Source organism: Quercus lobata, chromosome 5 (genome assembly GCF_001633185.2).
Source record: "Quercus lobata isolate SW786 chromosome 5, ValleyOak3.0 Primary Assembly, whole genome shotgun sequence".
Taxonomy (NCBI): Eukaryota; Viridiplantae; Streptophyta; class Magnoliopsida; order Fagales; family Fagaceae; genus Quercus; species Quercus lobata.
The window spans coordinates 78,666,545-78,680,142 of NC_044908.1; the positions used below are offsets into that span (position 1 = coordinate 78,666,545).

General features: G+C 32.9%; 1 protein-coding gene and 1 long non-coding RNA gene across 6 annotated transcripts; one reads left to right on the plus strand and one right to left on the minus strand.

The window, feature by feature from the left end:
* Positions 1–731: 731 nt before the first annotated feature.
* On the minus strand, positions 732–2,105 carry LOC115991211 (basic blue protein-like). The gene is made up of 2 exons (XM_031114953.1): positions 1,934–2,105; positions 732–931 (listed from the first exon to the last, which is right to left on the minus strand). Exons 1-2 carry the CDS (start codon positions 2,103–2,105, stop codon positions 732–734), a joined length of 372 nt encoding a protein of 123 aa, XP_030970813.1.
* Positions 2,106–5,304: 3,199 nt separating this feature from the next.
* Positions 5,305–13,060, plus strand: LOC115991909. Of its 5 annotated transcripts, none has more exons than XR_004092371.1 (7): positions 5,305–5,778; positions 6,409–6,538; positions 7,534–7,734; positions 9,830–9,893; positions 11,342–11,535; positions 12,485–12,713; positions 12,873–13,060. It is a non-coding gene; the product is annotated as an uncharacterized LOC115991909 (long non-coding RNA). The 5 variants fall into 5 exon arrangements; XR_004092374.1 differs by having other exon boundaries at positions 12,485–12,702; XR_004092372.1 differs by having other exon boundaries at positions 11,425–11,535.
* Positions 13,061–13,598: the final 538 nt, after the last annotated feature.

Sequence of the window (13,598 nt, forward strand, 5' to 3'; positions counted from 1 at the left end):
CAACATGCTTTTTATATACAAAAAGCTTCAGCCGCCTTACACTCCTTGTAATACTAGGATTCCTAACACAACTTTAATTATAGTTCTTAAAGAGCGCTACTGTTTACTATTTCCTAATTCTAATTGAACTAAGAGAGTTCAACTTCATGTGGCTTGTAAGCCACACAAACATAAGCTCATTAAATGAGCACTACTTTGGTGTGGGCTGGACTTTGGCATCCACAAGCACCCAACACAAAGTGGACCCTAAAGGAGGAAGTACATCTTGGACAACACCATAATATATAATTTCTTCACACTTTTAACCATATATTTGCAATTGGTTTTCAGCATATCAAAGCATATCTTGTACATAAAAGCAATTCAAATTAGAAAAGGAAATACATCTAGCAAACCTTAACTTCAATCAAATTGAAGATGGACATCAATTTATTTCAATATTTCGGGAGAGGGGGGGGGGGTTGAACTGGATTATGACCGTACATCTAACAAAATGTTTGATGCACACGAGTACCAAATAATATCTAGTGCAAACAACAAAATTGCCTGTCTTATGAGCGAATCAATTCAAGTATGTCAAAATAGAAAAATCACAGAATTAGATGAGAGAGCTCCATAGAAAGAACTTAAAATGTTCATCTTAAAATAAGTCAAAATATAAACTAACTTTAGTCAAAACCATTTACATTAAAAAGTAACACACCTTATTTGTCATGTCACTTCCCGTTTGCCTACTCAGCAATGATCACTATTTTCATGTTTTTTTCACAACATCCACGTTTAGTGCAAATAAAATAGTTTGCTCCTTTCTCAAGATAAAGTTGATCATTTCCACTGTTGTTTTCAAAAGCACTTATTGGTGCTTTGCATGTTTCATAACCATGTTTGTCTACAACAACCACATTGTACTCCCTTGGGTCGTATACAAACTCTGTAACATAGAAACAAGGAGAAAATTTAGAATCTTAGTTGGAGATTCAAGAATCTAATTTCATGATTTGAAAAAAAAAAAAAAACTAAACTTTGACTAAAAATTTTGGTGGAAATGGAAAATGTAAGATTTTAAAAGCTAATGTGAAAGCATGAGAAAGAGGCAACAAAAGTCATATGCTTCCATTTTCTATATATCACAGTAAGAATTACACTAAGTCATTAAGTGCAACCACAATGTGTAGGACATAATTTTTATTATAGTAATCTAGAATATGATACATGAAATCATTTCTTGTAGAGGTTTCCCAAGAAATTTGATAGATTAGAATGAAGTGTGAGAAAAAGAATTTTCATTGATAAAACTATGCAATTATTTGTCGGTAATAATGGTTCATATCTACCACAGAATTCTTAGCTTGGCGGTACCTCTGGCTCACCCACAGAGAGGTGAGCTTTGTTAAGAGTCCAAGCTCACTGGCCTTGTCAGCAACAACTACCATGTAGTCTAGTATAGATTTGCATTGTAATTAGCTCATTGTAACAGATTGATATTGTAATATGTGCTTTAGACAGTTAAAGATAGTTGTTAGGAGTTAACAGTTGGAATATGGATTGCATTAACAGTTGGAATATTGGTACAGCAAGTTGTTAAGCGGTTAGACATGTTAGTTGGTGTGATGGCATTAACAGTTGGAATATGGACATAAGTGTAATCAAGCAATGAGTAGAGATAATGATGAGACTGACCAGCTTATGCTAATTCCTCTTACTTTGCTCTCTCTCTCTCTCTCTCTCTCTCTCTCTCTCTAATTATTCCCATTATTCCCTCTATTCTCTACGTCTCTCTTACTATAAGGTCTGGCTGCCTTAAATCAGTTGCATAGCTTAGAGTTAGAATTGAGATTCTAACAATCTCCATGTTTGCTAGCAAATTCCCCTTTTGCAGGTGAGTTTACCTTCTAGGGCCAAAAAAGTAATGATAATAAAAGATCAAACTCACCGAGCACATCACCAGCATGAAAGGTTGTTCCATTAGGAGGCCAATTAATAATGTTTTCGGCCCAACCTTCAGGACCTCCAACAAGAAACTCCTCTGCCAAAGCGGTTTGACGGTATAATACCAAACCCCACAGAACTATAATTGAAAACAAAATAGCTCTTCCCAGGGCCATCAGGCTATTAAAATTTCTGCAACAAATAGAGAAACAAGAGGGATAGAGAAGAATCATGTGATTAGAATCATGCTAAAGTCACTATCAATTTTATTACAAAAAATTTACAAATTGAAGAAACAAAGAAGGTGATTGAAATCCAATTGCATTTGTTATAAACAACCAGGTAAAAAAACAACCGGACTAATAATTGCTAGATGAAGCATAAGATTATACAAAAACTGTGGCTTAAAACAAAATGAACTTACCAAATTCCAAATAGGCCAATGCTGGGATTAAATGCATAACCTTATTTATTTATTTAACCCCCTAAGCCATAAGATTTGCAATAAACTTCCCTCAAGATTTGCAATAGTGAAACTCACTGAAAAGAAGACTTTGTGGTTTCAATCTCTCAAACACTCTCCTTGGGATCACAAGAGAGTTGCCAATCAGAATCCTAACAATCTTCCTCTTTTGGCAATTCTGTGACTAACATTACAAATTTAAAAACAAAAATCCCATTATAGATTAAAAGTTAAGCCTCTTCACCACACGGGCTTGTCACATGATTAACAACGTTATTAAAAAAAAAAAAACTGTTGATTTTGCTTGGCTCGACTTGTAGAATTTTGATACTTCTAGAGAGGGGAGAGGCACTGTTTTTTAAATTCTGATATCCCCCCACTTTTGGATGAATGTAAATGACATGTATTACCCGATGCTGTGTTAGTCCTAGTTTTAATCACATGAGTCTGGATATTTTCTTCTAAATTCATCATTGGTAGACATGAGTACTAATTCGATATTGTGTACAAGCTGCTATCTAAGGTGTTGGCAAATAGATTGAGGGTGATGTTAGACTGTCTCATCTATGAGTCTCAAAAACTAGATTCAGTGCTAATTGCTAATGAATGACTAAATAGTAGATTGAAGTGTCATACACCGGGGTTTGTAAGTTGAACATTGAAAAAGCCAATGATCATGTGAATTGGGATGCCTTATTCTATTTGTTGGGCAGGATGGGTTTTGGGATGAGACAAAGGGGGTGTATCAAGGCTTTTATCACTACTATTTGTTTATTTGTTCTTGAGAATGGATCCCCTAAAATTTTTTTGGAAGCTCTCGTGGGTTGAGACAAAGTGATCTGTTGTCCCCTCTTCTTTTCCTTTTGATTATGTAAGTATTAAGTTAAAACTGAGGAGAGTCTTATTCGTGATTTTCATGTGGGACCAGTTAACTCTATCACACTTGTTGTTTGTAGATGATACCATTTTGTTCTGTGATGTTTCTAGAGAATGGTTGTTGTTCATTAGGCTGGCTTTGTCTTGTTTTCAAGCTTTTACAAGTTTGAAAGTTAATGTGGGGAAATGTGAGATTGTCCCTGTTGGGAAGGTTGGTAACACTAGTGCATTGGCTAATATCCTATGGTGCAAGGTGGGTAGCTTGCCTATGAAATACTTGGGAATTCCGTTGGGTACTCCGTTCAAGACAACATCCATTTGGAATCCTATTTTGGAGAAGATGAAGAAGAAACTATTAGGTTGGAAGCGTCTTTATTTATCTAAGGGTGGTAGACTTACTTTGTTGAATAGTACACTTTCAAGTCTCCCTACATACTACCTATCCTTGTTTACCATACCTATAGCTATGACTGATAAGTTGGAACATATTCAGAGAAATTTTTTATGGGAGTCTTCAGAGGAGTGTTTCAAATATCCTTTGGTAGCTTGGGATAAAGTTTGTTCACCTCTAGAGATGGGTGGGTTGGGGATCAAGAAGTTAGTGCACTTTAATCATGCTTTATTAAGGAAATGGCTATGGAGGTATGGACAAGAAGGTACCCATATTTGGTAGAGGGTTGTTGCCACTAAGAATGGAGAGGGTCAAGGGGGGTGGAATACTAAAGTCTACAAAAGAGCCCATGGGTGTGGTATGGCATGGTATTAATGAAGGATGGGAGTTTCTCCAAACATTTGGCTCTAGTGGTAGGCGATGGTTCTCATATTCTTTTTTGGCATTATAGGTGGGTTGGAGATAACCCACTTAAAATGCTCTATCCCCAGTTATATGCGTGTTCAAATGACAAGGAAGCTTGCATTTATGATTTTTGTGTCATTAGGAGGGTAGAAATGATAGGATTTGGAACTTGAGATTTTATAGGGGCCTTCACGATAGAGAATTAGAAGCAGCCTTCTCTATAATGTGCAGTTTTTTGGTTGGCTTAAGATAGAAGTCACCAATTCAACCAGAGCCACTAGTTTACAAATCGTGGCTTTGCTTTGAACAAGTTTAAGTCCCTATTTTGTACTTGCCCAACATTTTTGTTCTTCGGCCTATTTAATGTACAATTTTTTGGTTGGCTTAAAATAGATTAATATATGGGCTTATTTGGCATTGGCTTCTATGGTAGGTCATTGGTGACACTTCATTTTCCAAACACGAAGGGGAAATTGGTTGGTTTAAATGATAGGTCCTGCTAACAGGTTCTTTAAGACAATTGTTAAAAGAACATCTTAGAAAATATTTCTAAAATGGTTCACTAACAAACTAACAAATGTCCTTTTTTAAGTCTTCCGTTACCATAACATTTCCTATAATGAACTGCATTTGGGGGAAAGTGTTTTTCCTATAATTCAAATCAACTTATTGGTATTTGTAACTGTATTAAGAAAATTTGTGTTGTGTTAACGTTACTCTATCAAAATTCCACTAATCAATGCAAAAAATAAATAATAAAAAAAATTAGAAAAATGATATGTCTACAACATTTTCATAACAAGTAGTTGTTATTGGTTGTTATTATTATGGCAAAAAAAAAAAAAAATCCTAGTATTAGATTCAAATTTGAACTGATAACAACTATAACTTACTATTTGTCGTGAAAATATTATAAACATAATATCGAATCTACTGCCACGTCACTGTATTGTCCCGTAAAGTGTATAATAATAATTTAAGTACAGAGATTGATAGCAGTAAAAAAAACCGTTTTTAATCTCAATAAAAAAGTAAAAAGAATTGGTTGCGTGGAAAGAAATTACACCCCAATTCCTCGAGATGGTATTGCATGTTGGAAACATGCATCCTCCCCCTCACAAGGGGGTGGACCCCACATGGAAACCATGCTGAAGTTTCCCCAATTCCTCACTTCGCACGCAAACAATTCTACTCTTTAACTTTATCATATATTAATTTGGCCCCACTCAACGAACAACAATTCACAACACATGTTTCATAAGCTATAGTCCAAAACAGAGAGAGAGTTGAATTGGAATACCAGTCAAAAGATCGGCAGATGAGGTCGGTGTTAAGCGCAGACTGAGAACAACGAGCGATTGCCGATCGCGATCGCGATCGCGATTGCCGATGATGGTGAAGGGGACGAACTAACGCGGATGAGATCGGTATTAGGCGGAGACTGAGAGCAACAAGCGATTTCCGATCGCGATCGCGATCGCCGATGACGGTGAAGGGGACGAGCTAACGCGGATGAGATCGGTATTAGGCGGAGACTGAGAGCAACAAGCGATTTCCGATCGCGATCGCGATCGCCGATGACGGTGAAGGGGACGAGCTAACGCGGATGAGATCGGTATTAGGCGGAGATTGAGAGCAACAAGCGATTATGGTGAAGGCGACAAGCGTGGTGTCAGCGAAATCGGGAGAATTGTTTTGAGGCGTTCAATCTGGGGTTGAGATGTTGTTTGGTTTTTCCTTTTCTTTTTTTCTTTCTTATTTTTCTTTTTTAGGGGGTTCATTCTTATTGCTGGCGTGTGTTTCTCAAATAATAATAATAAAAAATCATTTATAGGGTAGTAAAAATAATAAAAATATTATATATATAATTTTTTGCCTTCAACTAATGACCGCCACTTGTTTCTCAAGAAAAAGACAAACAAGGGACCGCCACTAGGTATGTCATTTCATATATGTGTGGCGTTTTGGTTGACATCGTGATTCATGATTATAAAGTTGTATTCTTCTACAATATTTGAGCTAATAAATTGTGTAATATCTATTATTTTGGGTAACCCATTGTTATGAAAGTCTAGATTATCATTTCCAAATTAGCCACCGTACGTCTATTTTGTATTTAAATAACTTTTGGGCAGTTTTGGTTGCACATATTGTGATTGCCCAAATCAACTAAAATTGTTGCTTAAAATCACGTTTTATATTTGACAATGTAATGCACATATGTGTGGAACAAAATTTCCCATAACTATTTTATTTATTGTTAAGATGATCTTTTGCTTAAGTTTAAATAAATTGATGTCACTTCTTCTATGATGTGTGAATGATGTGTGCATGATTTGTGCAGGTAGCAACTATGAGTCTATGAGTGCGCATAGGTTACTCACAGCCAAAGAAAAAGAGGAAAAGCTATAGCAAAAGATATTTCTGTGATTGCACATGGGTATATGATTGCACTTAAGAAAAAGAGAAAAGATGTAAGAAAAGTTATTTCTATTTGTAATTTTTTTTTCCGTAGTTTTTTAAACTTCCCCCTATTGGGCGTGTGTATATATATATATATATATATATATATATATATTTTTTGGTAAGCTGCTAGACATATCTTTACTTGTACAGTTGTACATAGGTTGATGCATAAATATTTGTTCCATGTCTTTTAGATAAAAAAAAATGTTATCCAATGAACTAAGTTTATTTGTTAATAAACCATTTTAAGAAAGTTATTCTGAAAAATAAAAAATGTTTTGACAAATTTTTTTTTTAATTTTTCATAAAAATTGTGTTAAAACTTTCAAAAAATAATTTATTAAAAATACCTTAAGAACACTCATTAACATGACATTTTAGGTAATTGATATTCGTACTTGCAAGGACAATTGGGAATCATCAAACCGTTCTCAATGCCACATTTCCACATAATTTTTTTTTTTTTGGGGGGACATTTTCAGTCTTTTTTATTTTTATTTATTTTTTATGAGAATAACTTTCATTAGAGCTGAAATCCGGTGCAGATATTAGAGGCAGTAAGCCTACAAAATGACTTTATTATTTCTATCCATGATAAGGTTCTTCAGTTTCGGCATGACTTTATTATTTCTATATAATTAAACAGAATTTTGTGATCTCATCTATATATCTATATATATAATAATAGGTGAAGTTGAGAGAAACTCAAATTAGAATTCCAAATTAGAGTTCTAATTTTGTGTCATATGTTTAGATTTATGTGAAATCTGAAATTGAAGTCTAATTTTGATCCATATACCTAAATTTACGTGAGAACCAAACCATAAATATCATATTCAAATCACGTACTGAAATAATTGTCTTGGAAGAGTATATATAACAGATTTGCTTGGCAAATTTTGAAGTTTACACATTAACATAACACTCACACCCTCTTTCTCTCGGCTCTTCCCCTTCTGAACTGAATGACTTTTCATATTTCTAATTCTTCATGCCCGTTCAGTTGCCTCTACTCCTAAAACATCAAAGAGCCCGTCAGATGTTCGGAGGTCTATTCTCTCTCAACTGGAAGGGAAAAGGTTCTGAGTTTAGGTTCTACTAAAACAGGCTCCATTCAGAGGAACATGATTGTCTGCAATTCTTGATTGGGGATTGTGAACAAGCAATCCAATTATCATGGGAGAAGAATTACAAAATTCGTAAGGTGTGTGTTCCAGGGTTTTTTTTTCTCCCCTAAAAAATTTAAGATATTCATTCAATTTTGATTTGTGCCTGAGATTTTGTTTTTGAGTGATTTGAATGAGTTCTTGATGCCGATTTAATATGTTCTGTTTAGTTTTGGCCATTTGCTTGTCTGTTTTAGTTTTTCTCTTAAACAACAATAAAAGTTTCCTTCAAATGACTACCATGTGTTTTATAAATTAAAAAAAAAGTAATGACCATCTAATTTAGATAGTAATCTGTTCCACAAAAGCAAAAACGCTTTGGCTGGCCATATTTGTTTACCACATGATTGAAAGTATTGCTGCACTTCTTACAACATTCAACCCAACAGTTTTGTTGGCAAGATTGAGTGAGATAGAGCACTAAATACTACAAGCAGAGCCTAATTCAAAGTCCATCTATTTGCTTTTTCAAGTCAGTTATTTACACGCATGTATAGTGAACATCAATTTTACTTCCATAAAACTCTAATATCATAAATTGCATCAGTTGCAGAATACATCAAGAATAGACACATACAAATGTTGGTTTTTGTCGCACCCGTGATTTATCAATTTCCATCACTTTACTCCACATAATCAGTTTTTGTAATTCATGGCTCACCTGCATACTATTTTGTAAATTGGTAGAGATGCTAGCAGAGTTGGAAAAGAGGAATGGTCAAAGGCAAGCAAATAAGTAAACTACAGAACTTAAACTCTAGAAAATAGGTACAGTTTAGGGAGCGGATTAAAGTCTCTATAATGCATTCTACCAGCAGTACTTTAATTGACTAATGTAACGTGTTTGTTTAGCTAGAAGTTATTGATCTTGGCCAATTTTAATTAGACTTGATAAGTGAAACTTCTATATCAGCTTGCATATAACATAATCTTCTCCACAAAAAAAAGAAAAAAGAAAAGAAAAAAGAAGCTTGTATATAACATAAGAACTTTGCACTTTATATTTATTTTTGTATTAGTCCATCATGACTATTAGCATGTTTCAGATGTTTGTGTAATCCTTTGGGAGTGCAATTCTTGCCAAGAGCTATAAGAGATTTTCTAGATAAATTACAAAAGAAATGTATTGCGAGATTGTGGTTACTTTGACAATGCTATTTTCCATGCAATTGGGATTTGTGAGATTGATTGATAAATTTGAGATTTATTTTTGTTTTTGTTAAAGTGAAATATATTTTTAAGATTTTGTGCATGTACCTTTGCAACATGATTTTACTCTTATAACATGACTTTTGTTGGCTTCCATTTTGATTCAACTGTTATTAGAAAGGAAGTAAGGGATAAGGACTAACGATTAAGGAGGGCAACTAGAGAATTGTCATACAATTGGGGAACTCTCTTGGCAATTATAGTGATGCATTTTTCACTCCTTATTTTCTTATTATTAATGCCAGATGATATGATTTATTTTTGGTACGCTAATAGGGACGATTAAATTTAGCATTTTATTCGAGCTTTGTATATAATCATAAAGTTTTCAACAACTTTTTGAAGGAAGAATTAATTTGATGCTCACACACTTCAAAAATATGATGTCTTATTTCTAGCAGTAGGGTTTTGTTTTGTATGTATGTGTTTTATTAATATCTAAAATCAACATCTATTTAAATTGTCCATTGATTAATAGACTTATTTGTTGAACCAACTACATAAATTGAAGTTTCTACTTTTAATGTCAATTCTAGATGTAAGTTTCATTTTCTTAGTCATTTCAAAAATGTTTGAAATTCAGCTTGGACATTGTTGTTTGCATTTTATATTTGTCACTCAATATTTGATGCTTCTAGCAAGTAAATTCAAAATTGGAGGCCTAATTTTGTGCCACATGTCGTACTAAAGTTCTTAATTTTGTTGCAAACATTTAACAACATTGTGAAAACCAAAGAGTCCAATGAAGAAATCATGTTCAAAACACCATTTCACTATTTAACAATGACGAAATCATGGAATTCAAGGAGTTGCTTCAAAATTATTTTCACTATTTAATAGTTTAGAAATCATGGAATTTAAGGAAATACTTCAAATTTGATATTGTGATTAATTTAAGCACAGCTTATAATTTTTATTTTCTAGGTTTGTAGGTGGAAAGACAAATCCTTTGGAGCAGTCCAAGTCTGAAAAGAAGGAGTAAAACGAGGTATAGTTTTTACTTTATTGAAATCCCTTGGAATTTGTATTTAAATGAGTGGATTGATCTTATATTTGGGCAGGTATCCCAACTTTGTTAGAAGAATTATTATTTTTTGTATCATTGTGCTTTGTTATTTTTTGTATCATTGCACTCTGTTATTTGGTGTTAACTGTGCTGAATTGGGACATTCAAGTATAAGCAACAAGGTAAAGAGGCCATATTGGAAAATAATGTATTCTTTTATGTCACCTATGGCTCTTCAATTTTTCTGTTTCTTAAAGGTAAAGATGTTAAACCCAGTAAATTTTATTTTACTGTGCCATAATGGCTCTTCAATTTTTCTGTTTCTTACTCATGTTCTTTTTGTTTTCCTCTTTTGGACCAACAAAAGGTACAACAATGCACTACACAAGACCATCAAGTTGTGTTTCTATCCGTCTATTGTACAATTTTATTTTAGTTTCTCATTGGCATCTAGATTTGTTGTCATCTCTAGCTATTTTTGAAGTTTGATGGTAGCTTAATTTGATGCGAAGCATCCCTTTTAAATATTCAACAAAATAAGAAAAATAAACCTAAAATTTCTTTAAATCTCATTTTCAATAGTTTTTAGTGTGTTCAATTTAGCATTTTGTTATTTTGTTAAAAGTGAACAAAAATATAATCATATATATATATATATATATATATAATGTGGAAGTACAATTAGAATTCAAATCAAACCCAAATTAGTTTTTAATTGTAGCCCAATAAAATAGATTGTAGTCGAAAAAACAATATCATGAAAATTGTTTAATAACCTAAGCTTAAGATCAATAGCATCATTACAATTGACCATTCTTGTGCGTAAGCACGGGTTATATACTATTATATATTAATAGCCAAAGCTCAAAGAAAATTCAATTATATTTTAATTGGATTCTTAGTTTTGTGCCACGTGTCTTATATAATTTTTAATTTTGTGTCAAGTGAATTATTGAGTGTAGAAATCAAAGAGTCTAAATCTAATTAGATTCTAAATTGGATTTCAATTGGAGTCTAATTTTCCACCACGTGTCCATCTAAGTTTTTAATTTTTGTGGCAAGTGAATTATTAGGTGTAAAAATAGAAGAATCTAAAACCAATTAAATTCTAAATTATGTATATATAGATATGAGAAACTATTACATATTTTAGAAATGTATGGTTTAAAAAAAGTATAAACTAATACCATGTATAATTTGAACATCTTCTCAAAAAAATGTATAATTTAAACCGTATAATTGTGATTGTTTTTAATTGTACCCGTGCATATGCACGGGGTACACACTAGTTATCCCATAAAGCTTTTCACGATACAGTGATATCATCTCTTACTGATATTGATGAAATTACATCCTTGTACTTTTCATCTTATGTTATTCATAATTCATATACCCCTTATTAATTACTATAATCAATATTATTTCCCCAGGTTGTTTTGCTACAACTAAATACGTAGTAAATAGTTGCATGCTTCTTTCCACTAGGAGTTATGCTCAATTGGTTTCTCTTCAGATTGGAAAATTTGCTTAAAGAATGAATGGCTAGGGATCTTCAAGCCAATTCGCTATCTTGTTACATCTTCCACGACAGGTCGTGAATGCAAATCTCATGTGAAGACCTACGGTATGGATTTAAATTACAGTTCCATATTAACTCTTCAAGTCTTTTTTCTAGTTTATAGCTCATAATCCTGGTTCTAAGTTCTAATTAACCCACAAGAAAAAGTGTGTCAGACACTTTCCCATTTCATAACATATCCTCCTTACCTTAATCAATAGTTTTTTATTAGGCTTTTTATTTTTATTTTTTTATATAAGTCTTACATTTTTAAAATGTAACTAGGAATCAAAATTATCTATTTTTTCTTAGAATATGACTAGAAATAAATTGTAGTTTTTATTTTTCATTCTAAAATCATGTAATCTAATTAATTTTTCAAATGAAATAAAGATGTATTTAATTAGTTTTGAGTTACCTAGTTTTTTTCCCCCCCTTAAATAAACAAGTGATGTCTCTAATAATATGACGGTGAAAGCATCATTTTGATCCTTACATTTTGGTGTCATGGTCAATTTGGTCCATACATTTTGGTAACAGTTAATTTGGTCAATATTATTTTTAATTTGAAGTCAATTTGATCCCTACCTTTAACTCACTAACGGAAAATGCATGTGGCAAACGGTGTGCATTGTTGACACACTTGGAGCTTACTTGGTAACAAAAATAAAACTAATAAAAAATGCCACAGCATCTGAATAAAAATAATAATAATTTATTCAATTTTAAAGAAAAAATAGCACGAATTTTTTTTTTTAGAAAAAAAAAAATCATGAATTTAGATCTACTGGAAAACACAAATTTTGAAGATGAATCTGGAAAATATCAAACTCGAATCAAGCTACGCAAATCTCAATTCGTTACTCATGCTGTGTTAGGATTCTAGGCTATCTAAACCCACTTGAAACTTTCTTGTATAAGGAATTGAAAATACTCATTGAAATTCACACATGATACAATGGTAAATTTCTAAGAAATTATCAAGAGATAATTTTTCTCCAATTGAGACTACCAGATGAAAGAAGAACCCAAGGCTTTTGCTAAAGCCACCATGGAAAAATCACTCATTAACTCAAACAGCTCGACCGATTCCTCAATACGGTCTTTCAACAGAAAGCTTCAAGGCCTTGGTGGGTCTCTCTTCTTCCTCTTTACTTTCATCATCAACAACATTGATGACATTCAAAGCTGCTACTGTTGGTGGTCAAGACCAAGAAGCACCAAGACCTTAGAGTGGGTAACGGGTATATGCTAATGGATAAGTTTAGATTTCAACGTTGAGGCTTTGGCTTTGTGTAATTGTTTAGAAGAATATATGCTAGTTTCTCTCTCTCTCTCTCTCCACCCATTTGGGATTGATTACTTGATTGAATATTTTTGGATTTGGGGTTATTTGGTTGTAGATTGTAGATGGTTGATTTTGGACTGTGGATTGCTACATGGAGATGGGAAAGAGAAATTGGTACCATTGCAGAAAAGAGAAATTGTAGATGGTTAAGCCACGGTGGTGCATATAGGCCAAGATTGAATAATTGAATTCATGATTTGCTGAGCTTGATTCAGGTTTGATATTTTCTGTGTTCATATTCAAGATCTGTGTTCCAGAATCCAGATCTGAATTCTTGATTTTTTTCCTTTATAATTAAATCAATTTATTTATTTATTTATTATTCAAATGCTAATGTGTCATTGTTTAAAGTTAATATAAAATTATTATTATTATTTTCACTGCCACGTAAGCTCCAAGTGTGCCAACAATGCACCCCGTTTGTACATATGCATTTTACGTTAGTAAGTTAATGATAGAGACTAAATTGACTGCAAGTTAAAAATAACAAGAACCAAATTGATTGTTACCAAAATAAAAATATAGAGACCAAATTAATTGTAATCTCAAAATGTAAAGACTAAAATAGTGTTTTTGCCTAATATAATTTAGAGGTATGATATTGGCAGTAGGTCAGTAGGGTGATCACCTTGAGAACATCATCTTGACCTCTCATTGTTCGGGTTGTTTTTGCTCACATAAAGCCATAGCTCTTTTACACATGATGTCTGTCACTAAAGATGAGATCTAATATTTTGTTTTAAATTAAATAAAACTTAATTAGATGAGTTATGTGGTTATC

Coding starts and splice junctions, on each gene's coding strand:
- LOC115991211 (XM_031114953.1), bottom strand. CDS start 2,105: ATGGCCCTGGGAAGAGCTATTTTGTTTTCAATTATAGTTCTGTGGGGT. Junction 932..1,933: donor TCATGCTGGTGATGTGCTCG/GTGAGTTTGATC, acceptor TCTATGTTACAG/AGTTTGTATACGACCCAAGG.